At 50.6% G+C, this 20,783-nt stretch overlaps 1 protein-coding gene across 4 annotated transcripts in view; it reads right to left on the bottom strand.

The window, feature by feature from the left end:
- The window catches only part of VPS13B (vacuolar protein sorting 13 homolog B), a 454,216-nt gene that overhangs the window by 14,974 nt on the left and 418,459 nt on the right, over positions 1 to 20,783 (bottom strand). For all 4 annotated transcript variants that reach the window (XM_087825303.1, XM_087825300.1, XM_087825302.1 and 1 more), the window contains exons 52-58: positions 20,399 to 20,691; positions 18,121 to 18,248; positions 17,711 to 17,910; positions 12,177 to 12,295; positions 8,047 to 8,852; positions 3,906 to 4,082; positions 2,556 to 2,726 (exon numbers count right to left, since the gene is read on the bottom strand). In XM_087825303.1, coding sequence (XP_087681429.1) covers positions 2,556 to 2,726; positions 3,906 to 4,082; positions 8,047 to 8,852; positions 12,177 to 12,295; positions 17,711 to 17,910; positions 18,121 to 18,248; positions 20,399 to 20,691 — 1,894 coding nt within the window. The remainder of the gene's footprint in view (positions 1 to 2,555; positions 2,727 to 3,905; positions 4,083 to 8,046; positions 8,853 to 12,176; positions 12,296 to 17,710; positions 17,911 to 18,120; positions 18,249 to 20,398; positions 20,692 to 20,783) is intronic.

Genomic DNA, 20,783 nt, shown 5'->3' with positions numbered 1-20,783 from the left:
GGGCAAGCCCGATGCCAATTCTGCAGGCTACACAGAGCTGTTCCAAAGCCAGCGCTTTTCAAAAACTGGTGGAGCTCATCCAGGAGCCCGGCCACATCTCTCAGCGGCAGCTCTGGCAACTGACACTTCCTGGCTGACCCCGGGCGATGTGGCTGGGCACGGCGGCCAGAGACGCCCTTTGATTTTTCAAGTGTCTCTAACACTGCACAGTATCTCCACGAGGGAGAGGCAGTGCCAGGAAGGGCCACCAACCCATAAACACTTGGGGGAAATGTGTTTTCCGCACCCGGAACGTTCAGTTGCTCCAGGGCATGGAGCCCCCACGGTGGGTGACGTGTGGAAGGGCCAGCGCTTGTCCTGGCTGGAGGTGTGACCTGGGCAAGTCAGGGAACCTCATCCATGCCTGGGGTTCGAAGATCAAATAAGATGACACGTGAAAGTCCTCTGTTAACCCCAATGTTCTTTAAATACATTTCTGCTAACTGGGCAGGTACTGTTTCTGTCTTGTAAAGGAAGACACAGGACTGTCTGAGCATGGGTGGCCCACTGTTACACAGTAACAGCTCTAGCTCCCATTAGGCACCTAACTGCATTTCTAGGGATGGACTGGTGACAAATCTGTACTTTCCCAGGTGAGGGGACTTGGTTGGGCCTCCTCTCCGTCTCTTCTTGCCACCCATCAGGAGGTTCTAGGACCAGATGTTTTGAGATTACACCGTGTTTATGTGGGATACAGAGAGCTAGTTCTTAAATTCTTAGAGGAAAGGAAGCCGGTTTGGGCCAACCTTGAGGTGCCAGTTGCAAACTAAATGTCTGAGGAGCACAGATACGGATGTGGAGCTCAGGGTGAGCCGCTGGGAATGGAGCTCCCGGGGGCCCAGGGTCCAGCCAGCGCCTGCAGGCGCAACCAGCACACACTGGGGAGGGTCATTACCCACAGAACTCCTCGGTTTTTGGAAATGCAGGAAAACTCTGTGAGCCCACTGCAGGTCCTACAGACTACGCGATCCCCTTGCGTAGATGACGTTGTACCAGACAAGCGACTATGGGGAAAGGCCAGAGCTTTACGGTCAACAACAGGAGCCAAGCCCTGAACCATGGCTCCTCCCGTAACTGATCTCCAGTGGAAGGGGGAGTGGGGCTGGGCTGTGCTGGGGGAAGAGCACAGTGAGCCAGGCGGGGCCGCCACAGCGGGCTCAGGTCCCCTCTGGAGCGCCTGCGGCTCCAGCAGCGCTCAGGTGGGGGGAAGGAAGCGCTCCTGCCCAGAGCAGAGGGCACAGAGCCCATAATTCTTAGCAAAAAGAGGTCCACAGACCCCCAGCAATGACCTGAGGCACCGAAGGCGGTCACTTCCTGTGGTTACAGCAACTTAAACCCATTGGACTAGAGCTAAAGCAAAAAGGTTCCTGCCACTGCTCCCACGACACCCTGAAATCAAGCGACTCCCCCAGTCCTTTGTTGCCATGATGTCATAACGACATGTCCTGATGACCGGACACAGGCTGGCACGTGACTGACCATCCTGACTTCTAACAGTGTTTCCAGCCCCGATGTACACAAGAGAAGCCGAGGCTCAGGGAAGATAAGAACTTGCCTTAGGTCAAAACGAAGGGGTGTGGACGCCTAGCCGGGGGTCTGTGGGCTCCTAGGCTGTGCCCCCATACCAATGCCCTCCCCATAGCCTCCAGCTGCTCCACCCAGCGCCCCGTCCCAGGCCAGCGGCCTCCCAGTTTCCACACTGTTAAAGGACATGCCGCACACCACTGCCTGTTAGGACTTAACCAATTCCTACTGACTTAACCTGCTCTTGTCACATCTCGTGGCGTCCTCTCGAGCCTCAGCGGCTGCACTGTGAGCTGAGGGGCTGTGCGTGGAAGGCCGGCTGCAGAGAGGACACATCCTCTCGAGCCCGGCTTTCCAGACCCTGTTCTCTGCGCCCGGCACTTTGATCCCTGGGAGACGCGCACTCCTTCGGATGCTGGGCAGGCGTGCTGCCAAGCCACACAGTTTTAAATTCCTTTGCAAACAAATAAACAAAAAATACCCTTGAAAATCCTGCTCTGCAAAGTTCAGCTCTGAAGCTTCCTTTTTATAGATTTTTCCCAAAGCAACTTCTTTTTCAAACATTTGTAATATTTGGAAATATCTAGAGCAATCTTCACCTCTAACTATACCATCTGGCTGCTCAACAAACGATAATTACCCTGAGCCAGGCTGACCGGGCATTCTCCAGAAACAAAACCCAAACACAAAAACAAAAGGGAAACAGGGCCTGCAGTGCCCGTGGCAATGAGGAAGCAGGGCCCCTGGCGGTGAGGGAGCCAGGTGAGCCTCTCCTCGGACGGGACAGCATGTCCCAGCCGCACCCTGGTGCTGGGAAGTGGGCTGTTCCAGAGCCTCACTGACTGGGGGCAGGAACGGGGTGAGTGAACACCCTCTGAGCCTCAGGTGGTCTACAGAAAAGATGTGAACCTCCCAACCACCCCGGATCCTGGGAGTCAGGGCCCCACGGCAGAGCAGAGGGCCGACCAGCGCACAGCCCAGCAGCCTCTTACCGAGCAGGCTGATGCCCAGCCGGGACAGGCCCTGGCGGAGCCCCTCGCCCAGGCTCTCCGGGAGCTGTCGCCGCCACTCCTCCTGCCGGTTGTAGTGCTCCTCATCAAGGGACAGCCGGTCCATGTTTCGGGCCAGGCTCGTGGCCAGGTTGGTGATGGAGGTGAGGGTGCCTGGGGGCACAAGAGCACATAGGTTGGCCTCTTGGTTATGTTTACAGAGGAGCCCAGGAGAGTGGTCCCCAGAGGGCTGTGGGAGAGTAGAGGGGCTACAAATTTAAGAGGACAAGTGTAAAAGTCAGGCAGTGAGCCAGCACACTAAGATTACTGCTGGATTTCAATTTAGCAGGTGTTGGTTGTCTTATTTTAAAATACAAACAACAGAACCACAAAGATCTAAGTATCGCGAGAGAGAAATCCACCAGTGACTCATCTGTGAGCTCCTGAGCTTGGCTCCCAGGCTGCCCTGACACCTGGGGCCGGGGGAGTGGTCCTGCCACTGTCCAGGGAACTTAGTTTATTGCTCTTGCTGCTCTCTTACCAGCCCCTCTCTATGGATCACGGGTTCTCATATTTCAAGCTCAAGTCTTCTTTTGAGGACTTCTAGGGACTTCTATAACCTGCCTGTTCATAACAGAGTTGCAGCACTGTTGACAGTAAAAAGCCTCTTATGGGAGAGAAGCCCTTTGCCCTGTTTTCTCTGCCTCCTGCTGAGAAGAAAAGGGGACTCAGATGGTCCTTGTTAGCTCCCGAGTCACTGCCAACCTGACCAGAGTGTCGTCAAGCGAACACACGGATAAAACGGAAACACTCCCCTTGTCCAGGGCAGCGGCTGGGCCTCGGTGCCTGGCGGCCTGTCTCGGCCACAAGGTGGCACTGTTGGCGTGGCCTGTGGGGGAAAGGGGCTGCTTCCCTCCCAACCGGCTTCCCCGTCAAAATGTATCCATACCCTCACCAAAGTTATGACAACTGTATCTACATTAAAAAAAAATATGATGAGGCAACACAGTGTAGGATTTCTGATGTTTAGCAGAGTCCCGAACACCTTTAATATTTCTGCATTTATCACATGGAATAACAGTCGAACCAGTGCTGGTTTTCCCAGTGGGAGGTTTAAAATTCTGAAGTTTCTGAAACATTTTCACACACTGCACAGGCCAGCAGTGATCTGTTTAAAACATAAGACGTTATATATGAGCTTTGTTATGAATCCAACATCTCACTGCAAGCTAACAAGCCAAACGAAGCTAGAGGCAAACCCAATGCATTGGAAACTTTCACACATTCTTTAAAAACAAAAGAAGACAGGAAGAAATGAGATACGGCATTATTACCAGGAACTGAAATAGCTACCTTTGGAAATGTGCTTTACGAACGAGGTTGTCCCCCGGGAAACTCCACTCACAAAGGCTCCCGGGCCTCGGGTCAGCCCCTCGTACGGAAGCCTAAAGAAGTCGGCGATCCCGTTGCCCACGCTTCGCACCAGGCTGGCTGGGCTGCCGAGGATTTCCAGGGATCCAACCACCCAGCCTGGAAGGGACCAAAGGGAAGGGGTTACCGAGACCTTAAATACAGCACTTTCAACATTTGGGAAAAATAACACATTTTCCCTGCAATTCATTTTTCACATTAGAATTGAGAATGTAATAAGCTCCTTTGGAGCAAAATATGGGAAATAACTCATTCACTGTGAATTCAGATGTGGCAAACTTTCATAGTTTATAAATCAAAGTGATCCTTTTGGCAGCCTCACAAATAGCTGTACTATGGCTTCCCTGCCAGAGCCTCCCATGCTCCCGCTGACGGGCGCGCAGGCCGCGGGCTCCCACCCCACCCGAGGAAGGCGGGCCCTCGGGCTGCAGGTGTCCGCAGGCTGGGCCTTATCTTCAAACCTCCTTGGGCAGCGGAGGCCCTGGGGTGAGGAGATGCCTGGCCGGGGGAGGAGGCCAGATGCTAAATGGCGTGTTGCAGCGGGATGCGAAGTTCTGACAGAGATGGAGGAGGCATTTTTAATCTTTCCCAATCCTACCAAGCTGAGTGCTTCCCTTTAGAGCAGAGCTAGAGCCAGACAAATGTCTCCCCTTCAACCCCAGCTCCAGTTGTGTAAACTTTGGTGACAGGGACATACTGATTAGGTTAGCGAGGGGAGTGTTCCCTGCAAATGTCCCAGGAGGGGAGCTCCGGATCTGGTTTCCTGCGTGAGCCAGGAGCTGGCCTGCTCAGTGGCCTGAGTGCTGTGTGCTCTGCCTCGTGGGAACATGGCTGTGGTGTGGACTCTGGCAGTGGCTTCCCTCCCCGGGTGGGGGCTTGGGGCTCTTGCCCAGAGGACTGGAGAGGCAGGCGAGGGCCAAGGGCTAAGGAGAGGAGCATTCTGAACGGGTGACTTTCTCTCCCCAGGGCTGAGTGCCCTAACGGGGCGGCCCTGGGGACAGACGCCCTGTGGGAGCCACACCTGTCTCACCAGCAGGTTCTTAGAGGACAGGCCTGTGACAGAGATCCCCAGCCACATCCCCGATCCCAGAGGGCTGGGACAGTGTGGGTGCAAAGCCCAGCCAGAGCCCTAATGGGACCCAGGCCCAGCTACTGTACAGAGGGACATTCTTAAAATCAAGGCCACCTCTCTTCTCTGGAACAGCAGGAAGGTAACACTAGAGTTTCTGTTAAAAGGGAATGATTTCTAGCAGATGATTATACCTGGGAGGCCTATAGGCACTAGGCAACTGTGCAAGAGAAGTGCTATCACCTCCCTTTCATCAAGTCAGGTGAGCTAATGACTGAACCTCTCCCTGGGCTCGGGAATCGTACTAGGCCCAGGGGACAGAAGAACCTGACACGGTTAATACCCTGTCTCCCCCGTCTCCCAGGCTGGCAGGAAAAGGAGGAAACTGGCTCAGAGGTGAAGTCAGGTGCTCCCAATATCCCCAGTGGTTAGACATGTGGGCTGGGTTTTCAACCAGGTTTACCCAATTCCACCCCCACCCCCACCCGGGCAGCAACACCAAGGCAGGGAAACAGCAGATGCTCTGTAGCCTCAAGGCAGAAGGGTCTAGAAACATTTTAATTCCCCTTCTCTCCAGAGATTCCACACAGAAATAAAGAAGAAAGTGGCTACTGCCCAGCAAAGATCCCAGTGCAGGGGGCACGGAGTGGGCAGGAAGAACCCAGCCCATCTGCACCGCGGGAGGCCGGGTCTCCCAGATCAGGGCCCCTGCTGACGGGGCCTCGTGCGGACCACAGTGCCCGCGAGCATCTGAGCTGGTCAGAACAGCGCAGAGCGTATCCCAGGACACGCCTTTAACTAGTTCCCTCCTAAAGCAAATACAGCCTAAGCTCACTTGTTTGGGAATTCTGTTGAAAAGGATGTCTGTCTGGTGTCCCATCAAACTGAGACTCGGGGGCAGAGAGGGCTCCCAGGAAATTCTCTCCTTTAAATGGGTTAGTCACTCATTTCTGACGACTTTCCTGTTTCTCTGTGCACCTTGTTCACTCCCGGGCCAGCCCTGCCCCTTCCTATGAGGATGCTGGCACAGTCCCTGTAAGACTCTTCCTCCTGGGAGTTGGTCCCTCCGCCACCCTCCCATTCCCAACTCGCTCAGTCACGGCCCTCTTCCAGATAACCTTCAGGTTGTCAGAGGCTTTTAGTGACAAAATTCCCAACAGGCTCTAAAGCCCTGGTCCTCTGGATTCAGATTTCGTGTCTCAGCCTATAATGAGGTTGGGACACAGCTTAGATGATTTTTAGGTGGATTACAAAAAATCCAAACAGAATGTTCTTGGGAAAGCACATTAAAAACATAAAACAAAGCAAAAAGATCATTTTTAGCGCTCAGGATGCAGGACGTGGCTCCTCGGAGCCACAGTCGGGTGTCTGCCAGGTTGTTACACAGATGGGTGCACCCCACACTTCAGCGCCACGTGGTCACTGGGCGGAGGCTCTTTCTCCCAGGCCCAGATCAGTGCTCGGTAACCTACGTCCCTGCTTCTCATGTTAAAAGCAAAAACTGCTTGAGTGGGTAAGTTTCTGGAATTGTTTATAAATATACCCGTCTATTAAATTTGAAATGTTAACTGCTTATTTTTAAACTATTTCTTAGCAAGAGGGAAATATTTCTTCCTTGTTGTGCAAGCTATCAAAACAACAGTTGGGGCAGGGCCCTTCCAGGATCCTGTCATCTTCAGTTAAGAGCTCTGGGCAGCCCTATTTACTCTGTGAGTTTCCTTATGGAGAAAATGTAATCTTGCCAGGATGGCAACAGCACTCACGAGTCATTTGCTGCCTCGATACTAATTTTCTCTGGGAACGTGTTCACAAGAGCAATGCTGCGAAGTTCTCTCCTTTGCTGCTCTCAGAAAGTAAGATTGCCGCCATGTTCGTTACCCAAAAGGGCCACAAGACCCAGACTGGCTGGTGTTTGTTGCTTAAATTCATGGAAACCTGAGGAGTGAGACCGTCAAACTGGAGCTGCTTTAGAGCGCGACTGGGTCAGGAATTGTGTTTTGACGCCGACACCACAGAGCAGCTATTTTCAACCAGGGTGCAGTAAGAATTTCCAAAACACACAAGACCTGACTATTTAGTCAGGGGCACTGACCTCTTCTCCCTTAGACTGTCAAATTAAAAAAATGACAACAGCCAACACAATAGCCGTTTGGTGTGAATGAATCAAAATTATACCTATTCTTGTGTGTGTGAGATTGGCAAAAAATAGAATATACATTTTGGTGTGCTGCAGAGTTAGTTTGTGTGCCATGAGATGAAAAAGGCTGAAAACTGCTGCCGCAGAGTATTCTGAAACAACTTGGTCCCCAACACTCAACTTTTTGGGCACATATTCGAGCCACCCCTGCAGACTCTCCCAGCTCAGGTCTGTGGAGAGGCCGAGGCACCGCCAGCCGTCTTCTGCCAGCTGTCCTCATGGGCAGGGCCGCACCGGGATGCAGAAGTATCTATGCATCTTACGAGCAAACAATCCTCTGAATTTCTCTGCTGTGGCTCTTGCTGAAAGAACAGAGCTGATGACTCAGACCTGCATTACTTTCGGCCCAGGGTGAGGGCCTGGGTTGCTCTTCCTGGCTGCACTCCTGTGCTAACAGAGCCTCGTACCTGCAAGGAGCCCGAGGAATGTTTCCTAAGTGGAATTACAATTCTAAATTATATAACAGCGAATATAACAGCTACTGTTGCTTTAGTGTTTGTTAAGCGCTAAGCAAAATTCAGGGCACTTTATATACTTTCATGGTGTCCTCTCAAAAACCTTAACCACCCGTTTTATAGCTGAGGAAACTGAGACCTGGGGACATTCAACAATTTGCTCAAGGCCTTGTGGCTTCCAGGGCAGAGTCTAGGTTTAGGCCACTGCGGTCTGGCTGCAGAGCCCACAGCCCTCGCCTCTCACCGCACGGCCTCGCTGTGTCTGGATGCCCGCAGGCCCTCCCTGAGGCCTCCTTCTTGCCCAGGCTCCAGCTCCCCACAGGCCCTCAGCTGCGTGCTCACCTGCTCGGAAGAGCGCGCCAGCCGCGTAGTGCATGGCCAGGGCGTGGATGAGCTGCCTGGCCGTGGTGAAGACGGGACCCCTTTCAAACACCGAGAAGGAGAGCGGCGTGTGGTCGGAGGCGATGTACAGCTTGAGGGACGCGTGGATGCTGACGAGCAGGCTCACCGGCAGGACCACCAGTTTCCGCAGCTTCACGGGGTTCACCAGGGCCCTGGCGTGCTGTCTGACCTGCACCGGCAACGCCTGCTCGCCACCCGAGGGCACCGGGGGGTGCCTGTCCGGGCCGCTGTTAGGAAGGTAGGTCTCAAACAGGGTCTTGATGTAGTATACAAAAGTGTCTTCCACGTACAGACGGGCAGGTTTCAGCTCAAAACTGACCTCGTTTATGTCAAATAGGCAGCTCTCGCCCCCGGTTAAGGTGAGGCAGAGTTTCACGAAACATTTTTTCTTGAATTCTTCCAAATCTTGGCTGGATGCGAGGAGGCTGTGTGTGCTGGAGTACTGAGTAGGCTCTGGTTTTTCTCCCTGGCAGACCAAGACAGCAAAGTGGAAATTGGACCTGTTATACAGCTGGTTGTCCAACTGCAGGTCCCCACAGTAGACCTCCACACAGTGCAGCTGGGAGGGGGCCGTGCTGGGCTCCTCCCCTGGGAGCTGATCAGCCACCGGGGCCATGTGGAGGAAAACATTGTCCAGCGTGAGTCTCAGAAGTTCAGACGACGCTCTGTGGTGGGTGAGATCATCAAGCACCGCCAGGCTCAGCTGAGTGATGAACATCCTAAATGTCACCGTCTTCTCCGGGGTCCTAGGGGAGAAGGAAAGGAACAGTAGTCTCCCCCCGCTGTTTCCTTTTCTCTTCTTTATTTTTTAATGATGGTACCTTATTAAACACCTCCTGACGTCCCATCAGATTCTCACAAGAAATATATAAGAACTCAACTTCCAGCACATCGTGTCTGGACAGAGCCAGTCACACTCCAATAATTTCGGGAAATGTTCCCAACGGGACTACTACAAGCTCTTGTCATGTTCCTCTAAGTGTTTCCCTTATCAGCACCAGATTTTCACTCCAAAATCCCTCTGGTCTCCGTGCACTAATCCTCTGTCATAATCATCACAAGGCAGAAAGACATAATAAAATAACCACAATTCCTTAACTTGGAAAAGTGAAGCAAGCCGAAGAAACTGACCGCAAGCTCCCCGCACGCCACCCGGGCGCCGCTCCCTCGCCCATCCAGGCGTTCATGTCCCGGTGCCGGCCGCTCAGCCCTCCCCGCATCAGGGTCGCCGCTCGCTCCCATCAGGACCAGCAGCCTAGAGCTGTGACTCCCGCCTTTAACAAGCCCCCTGGAAGCCCTGCCTCCTCCAGCTCCCCTGGCTGGCCTGCTCCTCCTGCAGAAAGACTCCAGAGCGCTCTCTGCACACACCGTCTCCTCCCCTCCTCCCAGCAGGCTTCTGCCCCCACCAGGGTCACCTGCGACTTCCGTGTGGCTCAACCAAAGGGTGGCCTTTCCGTGTGTGGCTCACTCACCTGACAGTGGCATTGGATGTCGGCAATTCCATCCTGCTGGAAGTAATTTCTTTATGTGTCTGTCTTGTATCTTTGACCTCTGGCTATCTGTCCTCAGTCACCTATGTGGCCCCTCCTTCCCGCCCAGACCTTTCAGAGTTAAGGTGCCCGAAGCTCAGCACTTGGTCTTCTTCTCCATCTCCACTCTCCCCTGGGAAATACTGTCTGGCCTCATGGCTCCACAAGTCATCTATATGCTGGTGACTTCCAGTCACAGTAGCCTAGAGCTCCCTTGAACTCTAGTCTTACAGTCACCTATATGCCCAAATGATGCTCAACATGTCACGTCTGTAATCACACTCTTGATCGCACCCCCAAACACACATACAGCCTTTCCCATCTCAGTCAATGGCAACCACATTCTACCAGTTGCTTAGGCCAAAAATTCTGGATCTTTCTTGATGCCTCTATTTCCCACCCTTATCCGATGCATCTGGGAAATAAATCCCATTGGCTTGTCCTTAAAGGGATATCCAGCAACTGACCATTTCTTATCTCTCTCTAGTGTGAGACACTGTCATAATCTCCTAACTGGTCTCCCTGCTCCCTCCCGCCTTCATACGGCCTATTTCAACAAAGCAGCCACCAACCTTCTAAAATTTTAGGTCAGAACCTGGAACTTCTCTACTCAAAAAGCTCTGATGACTTCCCTATTCCACTCAGAATTAAAACTAAGCCCTTCACAGTGTGTCCCCTCCTTCCAGCCTTTACTCTCTGACCTCAGGTACTACACTCTCACTCTCGCCCACTCTGCCGGCCCACAGGAGCCCCTCCCTGCTTCCCCAACATGCCAGGCACACTGCGCCAGGCCTCCAGCTGACCTTGCCCCCTCCCTGCTTCCCCAACATGCCAGGACCACTGCATCAGGCCTTGAGCTGACCTTGCCCCCTCCCTGCTTCCCCAACATGCCAGGACCACTGCATCAGGCCTTGAGCTGACCTTGCCCCCTCACTGCTTCCCCAACATGCCAGGACCACTGCATCAGGCCTTGAGCTGACCTTGCACCCTCTCTGCTTCCCCAACATGCCAGGCACACTGCGCCAGGCCTCCAGCTGACCTTGCCCTTGACCCCCAGACAACCATGTCATTAACCCTCCTGCTGCTTTCAGGTCTTTGCTCAGATGTAACTTCTTGGTGAGACTTACACCAGTTTTTAAGAACTACACCCTCTCTGTCCCTATGTCCTTCTTACTGGGCTCCATTTTTACATCTGCAGAATGCCACCCTTTTTTACATTTTATTATAATAAAAAAAACTTAGATTTATGCACCATAAAATTTCCTTTTCTGCTATGTTTATTCTTTGCCTTCCCATTCTGTGCCCATGAGAATGTGATTTCCTCAAGGGCAGGGATTTGGTCTCTCTACTCACTGATGTGTCGGTACACCCAGAACAGCTCCTGGCATCCAGCAAGTACTTGAAAATGATTTGTTGGGTAAATGAATTAAGGAAGTGCAAGTAAATACGAGCGCCTTTCCTGTTTCCACCACTGAACGTGTGGATTGCTGCTTTTGCCATTAACAGTCCTATTAATGCCTGAGGTAAATGTTTCTGAAATTCTTGGGTAGGCCTGTAATTTTGTACTATGCAATTTAAAGTTTAGTCTTGAATTCTGTTACACTATTAATTTCTTATAAATACTTCTGGGCAAAGAAAACATTCTACCCAACTTTGAAATATTATAAATTCAAATTAATCATAATTTGGCAGGGTCCAAATTAATGAGTTCCTACCCATATATGAAAAGCGAGAAACTTTTTTAAAAAAAGGGGCCTAAACAAATGTATCAAAATTAGTATCATTTTATATTTTACAAAGTCAACAGTAATAAGTTAACTTTTCTTATTACAAAATAAATTTTTACTGTAGAAAATGAAAATACAGAAACTTTTAAACTAATAATCATTTATAACTCCACATCTATTAAACCATTTTGATTTTCTTTTCAGGCTTTTTAGAAATGTTTGTGTGTGTGCGTGTGTGTGTGACAGAATGTGTGTGCGTGCACATTTATTCATATATAAAGTCGGTTTACAGCTGTTTGCATGGAAAATAATACAATAATTAAATAATAATAATACAAGAATAAACTGAATTATATAAGCTCTTTTAAATTAAGGATATTAACTCCTTGATTCATGTTTGTAAAACCTGATGGCAACATTCAGGGTGAAGGGGGACATGTGGCTCTGAGAGATGAATTTACTTTTGATGTCGCCCTAATTGCTCAGTCTAATTATTAATTACTAGGTTGTCATGTGGGTACAGAAGCCTTAATTTGCATTTCATGCTGATTATAATGCATAATTTTAAGATGTATGCCTTAGTTTGTAAATCAGTTTGTTATTATCACAGAGGAACTGGAAGGGGCACCCGCGTAGGACAATAGATTGCTACTTATTACAGATACGATTTAATGCTGATAACCATCTCCTGATGGACTGCACAGTTAACCAAAAGCTTTAATGTATGTAGGGATGACAAAGAATGGTAAATAACCAAATTACAACTTCATAATGGGGAAGCTTATTACACTGCTACTGAGATAATGAAACCTACCTGTTGGTATTGGTTACAATAGGTACTGCTTTTCCTTCTGGGGCCACAGTGATGAAGATGGTGCCACACTGATGGACAATGTCCACATATACGTAGCCAAAGCCAGTCAGGAACACAACCTGCAGAAAGAATATTCAATATCTGATTAGAAAGAAACAAGAAACACCACTGAAATGACCAACTTTAAATGTCTCAGGCTCTGATTCAAAACCCCAAACACTTCCTGGTTATATGTCTTTATATCCAGGTGTACAGGCTATTTAACCGATTGAAATGAACAACAGAAAAGAAAGACTAAATCCAGATTTTTCAATAACCAGCTGTGAGGGTCACAGGACAACACGATGGGTGATGGGCATGAGTGTCTTCTCTGCTTCCCTGGAATTGGCAAAAACTGGGGGAGGGCTGGAGCCCAGCCACGGGCCAGCTTTATGTGCACATTCGAATTTCTCTGGGAAAAACCCTCTACAACTCTGGACTTCAAATGCAACATGCAAAAAACTTTCAGGCTCCTGAGTGTTCACCTACTACCATGAGGATGCTCTTCTCTGCTGGGGATACAGAAACCTGCCCACAGAGGCATGTCATGTCCTTCCAGGGTCCTCACGTAACCTGTCACAAGCACGTCAGATAACTTCCTTTGACTGGAGTTTGAATTAATTTTTCTACAGTGAGAGGTACGCTGAGACTTGAAAAAAAGTTCTATCTCAGAAGCCATGTGCCAGGCCAGCAGACCAGATGTCCTTTCAGCCATAAATACCGGTGTTGCCTAAATGGATAAATATTTGAAAACAGGACAGAACTATTTGAAAAACAACTCCGAGAACACCATGTTCACAGCCAGCAGTACCTGCGGGCAGGGGCGAGGACCTCCTTGTGTTTGGGAATGTGGGTTATTATTGTTCAGACAGCACATGAAAGAAAGACTGAGAATTCCTGGATGAGGGAACAAGGCTAGGTGCCCGCTGGACATGGAATGAATGTATCCTACCTAATTCTGATCAAACAAAGAGTTACCAGGAGTATACACGAAACCACAGGAGAGAGTCACAGACTCAAATGTGGAAGCAACTTCAAGGTCACTGGGCTCTTTTCTTGTACAATGGCTCCTTCCTCAGAGATCCTGACCATCTTCAGCATCCAGGGCACCTATTGCCATCTCTGCCTCGTCCCCGCAGCCCAGCCAGCATCAGAGCCTCCCCTCTGCTGCCTCCTAGACTGGCACTTTCTTTTCTGTTCTATGTGCTGCGCTAGCTTAGGCCCCATCTGACCCTCAGCCCTCCCTGTGCTAGAATATGCTTCCCCCATAAAGTCCTTTCAAAACCCTATGTCTCTCTGCACATGCAGCTTAAGGACACGTTATTCCATTCTCTAAGTTTTCCATTCCTCTCCTCGGCTCCTTCCCATAGTACTCTGACCATATTTCTGTTTGATCACAAGTAGTATTGTTTGTATTGCAGTCATCTGTTTATATACCAGAGTCAATCACTAGACTGTCAACTTCCTGGGGGCAGTAGTAGAGTCAGTTTGTGTTCTCTATGGACGTGTTTCCCAAATGGACTACTTTACAAAAACATCTGTTTCAAGACTCTGTCCCTGCATTTGCCCTCTGTGTTCCGAGGTAAGAACTGGACTTGACTAGGATAAAATTTGGATCATAGCAGCTTAAAAAACAGCTCAGCTCGCGACTAGAGCAGGAATTCTTTGAGAAACGCATTTTTAAAAGCCATTATTTTATGTAATACTGTAAAGTAAGCCAACTTCCCTTTTAGGCTTGTGGGTGTGAGATTACTCATTTGGCACAGACCTTTTCAGGGCCCTCTGCTCCCACGTGTTCCCTCCTCCCAGCGCCTGTCTGTGCCCTTGGTGGGACCCCAGGGTTTCAGCAGAGAATGTGAACCACCAGAACTCCCACCCTGGAAAGGACGGGGGAGGGGTCAGGAGAGAGGAATGTTCACTGTTCTCTGGCTGTCAAAGCGACCTTCATGCGCTCCGACGGGGAGATACTTGCACTTTCCAAGGTGGTAAAAAGAAGGCAAGTTGATGGTTTCTGTTCGCTGCCCGAGAGGCCTGGAAAGCAAGCAGCTTAGCCTAAACCTTTACGGTACTTCTCTCTCTTCTGCACAGTTGTGCTGGGGGTCCCTGTCACTCACCACTCGGATGGAAGAAATACTGACTGTAACTCTCGGAGCCCACTCTTGTCTCTTCCCCTGCAGAGACACAACTCACAGTGCCTCGTGCACACTGTCCGCTCCAGGGACTAGGGCGTTAGGTCACTAAGTGCCAGGGCAATCAGGCAGCTAGACTCAGGTCCCCCGGAAGTTTAAAACGAATCCTTGCTTTGGTCTGAGGGTTTCATCACTCAGCCATTCAATGCTGAAAGGGACTCACAACGAGCCGGTCACTGTGCCAGGCGTCGCGTGCGGGGAGCATGAGCCGGTGCCCGCTGGCAGCGCCAGGGCGGAGGTGGCGCGCTCCTCCCCTCCCTCTCCGCCACAGGCTGCCCAGCTCGCGAGGGCAGTGGTTTGTGTCCGTTCCCTTCAGTACTTATACCAGAGTGCCTGGTGGTCAGTGAAGATCTGAACGGGCACGATCTCGAGGCCGCTCCCGGGGGGGAGACTGCTGGTGCCACCCGTGTCCGCTGCCCTGTCCTCCGGGCACAGGCGGGAGTCCCCTCCTCACCCCGGCAGCTCGCTGTGGCCACTGGCTCGTTCTGAGTGGAAGCACAGGGAGCCAGCCTTCTTCCCCACTGCAGAGGCCGAACAGAGTTTCACTGGAACACAGCCCTGCTCACTTATTTATGTACTGCCTGTGACAAAGGCTGTGTGGCCTGCAAAGCCTAAAGTATTTATTATTTGGACCTTAAAAAACAGTTGCAGACTTGTGCTCTCGATGCTCGTGGCAGATTGTTACACGGCCCAGGATCCGCACGGCCCAGTCTCCTGGCCTCGGTTAGTCCCTTCCTTGCTGCTGCAGAGCTCCGCCCGTGACTGTTTCAGTGGCTGGGCTGTCGGTCCACATTCGGCAAGGAGCCCACCCATGAAGGGCTTACTGGGGACCACCTTCCACCGGGCAAGGAGGGGGAGCGGCCTCCCCAGGAGGAAAGACCAACGGTAGAGGGATGCCTGGACTTCCCCGCTGAGCTCCCCCCTCGGCTGCTCCTCCGGCTGACGGCCACTGCACCCGGGATCGCAAGCGCATCCTGCAGAAATCATCCAGCCGCGTCCCAGGAATCACAGGAAGCCGATCACCGCTGCTTCAAGCCTCTAGGTCTGGGCATGGTTTGTTACAAGGGGGAAGGTGAAGACAACCGACCCATCTACCTGGGTCCCTGAGTGACCCTGTGAAACAGAGCCCCCGATGACAAACACCAGGCACACGGCATGAGCCAGGAGTAAACTCTAGGATGATAACTGGCAGCATAACCTAGCCCGTCTCAACTAGTACAGATCCTGGTAACAGAAGCAGGGTTCCAACATGACGCTGTCCTAGTGACAAAGCCCAGGAAAAAGCTAAAGGGCTTTTCTCCGTTTCAGCGTAATGGGGATTTTCTGGTGTTTTAACTCTGCTTTTTGGAATTCGCATCACATGGCTCAGAACCAGGGCTGAGGGAAGGCTCCTGGGAGACGAACTCCCTCCTGCAGAAGAGCTGCTTCCTCTCATCCCAGGACACAGCGCCCTCCACTCCCCGGTAATTCACACGCCCTGTGCACTATTGGGGAGACGTCCACAGGGCCTGAAACAAATCTTCCTGCAGAAAAGGAAGGAAGCCTGCTCTGCAGGACATATGGCACACAGCTCCTCAGAGATTAATGGGAGCATGACGCTTCGCCGGGCCCTCAGACCAGGGATGATAAGGGTGCTGGAAAGAGTACCTCCCCCCTTAGCTTTGAAGTGTCCCCGACTACAAAGGTTTGGGGAAATTTAGAGTGAACGGGAATCCCCAAAATAAAGTTTGGCAGGCAGAATACTGACTGTAAAAAAGTCCCAAGACATATATAAGCAAGGTTTGAAAAATCTTCAAACCGATGCAGGGAGTTCAGTGACCCCTGAGTAGCTTGCAGTGTCTATTTTGTAGATGAATGAGACCAAGACCATCTCCTGAGGCTGCTCAGATTCAGCAGATTCTCACTGTTCATCAAATGAGCACCGAGGACGGAAATCACGCCCCAGGGTATTTTGGGGCTGCTGCAAACGCAGGTCTCCAAGGTGAGTGAGGTCCCCGGGCTGCTCAGCCGTCCTCGCACCTGCCCCGGCCACGTCCTTCAGCTGTTTCCCAGGACCTGGGCCCTTCCCTCTCTCTCACAGATGATTCGTTCCACACTTCACAATGAACTTAAGGCCGCTGAGTATCAATTCACTCAATTTTCTGGCCCCGTCCCTCTAAATATCTCTACCTACATCTGTGTCCCTCCCGACCTCTTTCCCACTGGCAGATCAGAGGACAGGGCCTTTCTGTTGAAGTCGAGTTGCAGGCTGGGCCTTGGGCTTGTCTTTCTGGGCAACTCCTTGCTCATATTTCCCACTTCTCCTGACCGACAGCTCTCCTGAGGCACGTAAAGAACTTCCTCCCTTCTGATCTCCGTTGCTTTGTGGCCATGCCCCGTGAGAGAGCACTTTTCTCTTGTTCCTCCAGGCCCTCACTTCCACTTACTCTGCACTCGTAATTTAATTGTTAGCTTGCCTCCCTCCTCCCACCACCTCACGCCCTGTGCACCCCTCGCTCATTCAGGGGCTCCTGCTTCCACCTGTCCTGGTTCCTCCTCCCTCTCTGCTTCCTCCCTGTCTCTTCCGCTGCGCTGTACGTCTAAGTACGTAAGTTTCAACTTGAGAGCGATCAGGAAGACCTGATGACACAGAAACTCAACATATAAGTTGGAGTTTCCCGAGGGTAGGCCTGGGACTCTCTTTTCCTTCCCTCTTGGAAACGTCATCTTCTCATTCATTCATTCATTCATTCGATATTTATTAACATCTCATTGTGCTGACAGGTACATCTTACTCTGCTCAAAGACATACAGATGGCCAACAGACATGAAAAGATGCACAATGTCACTAAATCATCAGGGAAATGCAAATTAAAATCACAATGAGAGATCACCTCACACCGGTCAGAATGGCTCCATCAGTAAAGCAACAAACAAGCATGTGCTGGCTGGGATGCGGAGAAAAGGGAACTTTCAAAAGAGGGAATCAATCCAGGGTTGTCACTGTCATTGTCTTACCGCCTTGCCAGGCGGGCCACCTTCTGTGAGAGAAGCCCAACAATTTTATTACATTTTTCACCTGTACTAGACCCACGTGGGCTTCCTTTTCTCTGGTAAACAGCTGTATTATACTTTAGAGACACATACACTGTACTTGTATTTGGGAATTTACAACATGAGGATGTGAAAATGGATGCACACAAGCCCCAACACAGAGATAGTGAGTTCAGCATTTAGGAAACTATGCCTAAAAACAGACCACCATCGAGACCTTAGAAAAGGGGGGCTTCCTCTGGGCACCGGCAGGAACTCGTGCGGCTCACTGACCTGTGTCCCCTGACTGTTGATGTCGACAGCATCGCTCCACTCGGTCGTTACTTCATCCAGGAATTCTACTCTCAGGAGCAGGCTGGGAAGCAGGTCTTTGGTCTTGCAGTCTGGATAACTGGAAATCTGGTGATAAAGCTCGTGGTGGACTGAGCACTCGGAAGGAACTCTTCTGCAATAAACCTCAAACTTTGGAATATCTAAAAAAAGGAAAAAGGCATATGCAGACTTAGGCCTTGAAGACAAAGACTCAGGGATATTAAACATAGTGTGGCAAGCAAAACTTTCTAACTGGGGTTGAATAATACTTCTATTTAAACATTCTTCACAGGATCACAAGTAACTAAGTCAAAATCCTCCAGAAAAAATACAGGTTTTGTATCATTTAAAGTCAATGCTATAAAATTTACCTTTAATGTTTTCCTTTATAAGTATGGCTACTGGACACCTGTTGTGGAAAAGTATTCGAGGACTAGGGTCTTCTGAGAAGGTTAAGTAGGTCACTCCCAGGTACTCCTGATAGGTCAGTGCAATCGCCCTGAGAACCAAACCAAAGGACAGAAACGGTTGAAAGAAACATGCTTTCTCTCCTGAGCCATGTGTACTTGGATTCGCAATATTCAGAACCCTACGATTCCTTCTCTTTTACAAGCCAGAGGAAATGATTTCTAGGGACAGAAGGCCACCTTCTTACATATTAACTGCCATATATTAATGATGGGTTTACTGATTTCTTACTGAAAACAGTTTATTATGAAATATTTTTTTAAATGTGAGAAACTATTTAGAAGAATAAAAACCGTAACTTCTGCACTCAGAGAGACTTACAGGCAACTCGTGCCACCTCCCCTCCGGCTCTTTCCCCAGTGCTCACGGGCCTTACACTTTCAGACACTGAGGCGCCTTCCTCCTCAAAAGTGCCTGGAAAATGTGGGCAAAGGAGGAGCTGACGCGCTCTTAGGGCTCCGAGAGGATCTGGGTGCTGCTCTGCTTCCCTAGGGGGAGGCAGGCTCCTAAGTCTGCTGTTAGTTTCCAGAGTCCTCGCGCTCTGCAGGACCCCCGTGCTGACCACCGACCCACAGCGCTGTCGGGCTCGCGGAGCTGCTGCGGGCCGGCTGCAGGCTGCCCTGCACAACACAGCGGCAGGCGTTCTCCAAGCCAGGCTGTAAACTAGCGAACAGTATTTCGCATCAAAGCAGGACAAAATTCCCTCTGAAGTTTAAATTATGTGAACAGATTGTTCAAATTAATCAAAGAAATCAGGTATTTGCCAAATGTGTAATTTCCCATTTGCCATTTCTCCTGCTCGCCAGTGTCTGAGTCCTTGGCGAAGACTGTACTTGTCTGAAATGCCAAAGTGGACTGTCTGTTAGCATCTGGGGAAATCCCACGAATAAAGCCATGAGATGTGCTCTGCTGGACTGAGGAGGGGAGGGGAGGGGAGGGGAGGGGAGGGGAGGGGAGGGGAGGGGACGGGGAGCACTAAGTGAATTCATGTTCAGGGTACGGTCCTTGGTTGACACCGAGCTTCTTTCCCAGCCTAACTTTGGAAGAACTGGGCAAGCCAACCTCAGAGAATTTTCTTTTTGATGGGCAGGAAAGCTGGGGCCAGAATTAACATGGGATTTTTAATCTAACATCTCACATAATATTTAAGAATAAAATTAAGTTATTTTAATAAAATGATATCTGGTAATTCTTAGAATTTTAAACAATTCCAAATAAAAACTTACAATTTTGTCTTTAAGTTTTAAACATAAGCTGTTTTCTAGACACGGCTTCACCTCACTTTCAAAAATACCTCCTCAAACTCACCACACGTGACTTCTCCAGTCAGAATATAAAGGGTGGTAGCTCCTCTCCAGGGCTGGGGAGGGGTGTTTATAAAATGGGCACGAAGGCAAATGTGAAAGAAGAGGGGTCGGGGGGGAGGCTGCTTTTCTGTTACGGGTAGTGAGTCGGGAAGTTATTTCTTAAGTGTTACTACCAGAAACCTGTATACACCACAGTCAGGATGACTAAAATCCCACACAGAGGCTGTAACCCGCGACCACGAGCGTAAGTTACCTCTCACGAGGTCATGATGTCTTTTGTACTTTGTACATGCAACATAACTAAGTTACTCTCGGCGGCTACGACAGGACCCGGTGTGCGCAAAACCACCACGGGGTAGAAGTCCAGCGCGAATGAACTGCTGCGCGGCCCCGCCTGGCTCTGCGGGGCTCTTTGCCAGTTAACCGCAGAACGAGGCCTGTCACTCGTGCTGATCTGAGTTCTCTCTCTTAATGACTTCTGGAGACAAATTCCATTTTGCAGTAAAATATGGGAAAAGAAAAAGGTTTTCCAACTCGACTCCCGCATTTTAATCCTTACTTATCTGACAGAGGCGGAGAGGTCATAAAAGGTCATCTTGTCACTGGGATGGGCTGCTGTCATTCTAGGGGACAGACGCCGTCATTCTGCCCCAGGAGGAGCCACAGAAGGAAAAGCCTCATCAGCAGTCTACTGGGGCAACCCACGCATGATCTTAACAGCTGTCCAGCCGTATACGCTGTTTAGAAGCCATTAAAAGTAAAAGTAAAGCCTAGTTTTACATATAGTGAACATATAATTACTCTCCTGTCTCTTTTGACACCTCAGTGAACGACAGTGACAAGCAAAGCAGGGCATTCACACGGCGCAGAATACCTGGTAGAGAAGCCGTCCTCCCCGCAGCTCCCGAAGGGCACGGCCACGCTCTGCCTGGGGAACTCCTGCCGGACCACGGCCGGCAGGCTCCAGCTGCGGGCTCCCGCAGCTCCCGCGGCCCCCGCGGCTGGAGAGAAGGCCAGCGAGATGCGTTTCTCAAGCAGACATGCATCCGGCGCCGACTGGCCGACGTCGGGCATTAAGTCCCAGCACGGAAGGGGGCTGGAGCTCGCAGCGGGCTGCTCGCCGCCCGGGGAAATGCTGAAAGTAGCACTGTCTGGAACATGAAAATACTGCAAAAAGAACAGACAATGCAGACACAGCACACTTACTACAGTGATACAGAGAAGCTAAGCTTTCTCGAGCACAGCTTCTGAGAAAGCAT

This window comes from Miniopterus natalensis, chromosome 16 (assembly GCF_054644295.1).
Source record: "Miniopterus natalensis isolate mMinNat1 chromosome 16, mMinNat1.hap1, whole genome shotgun sequence".
Lineage (NCBI taxonomy): Eukaryota > Metazoa > Chordata > Mammalia > Chiroptera > Miniopteridae > Miniopterus > Miniopterus natalensis.
Note: the sequence above shows the minus strand (reverse complement) of the source record. Positions and strands in the feature narration are given on the sequence as shown.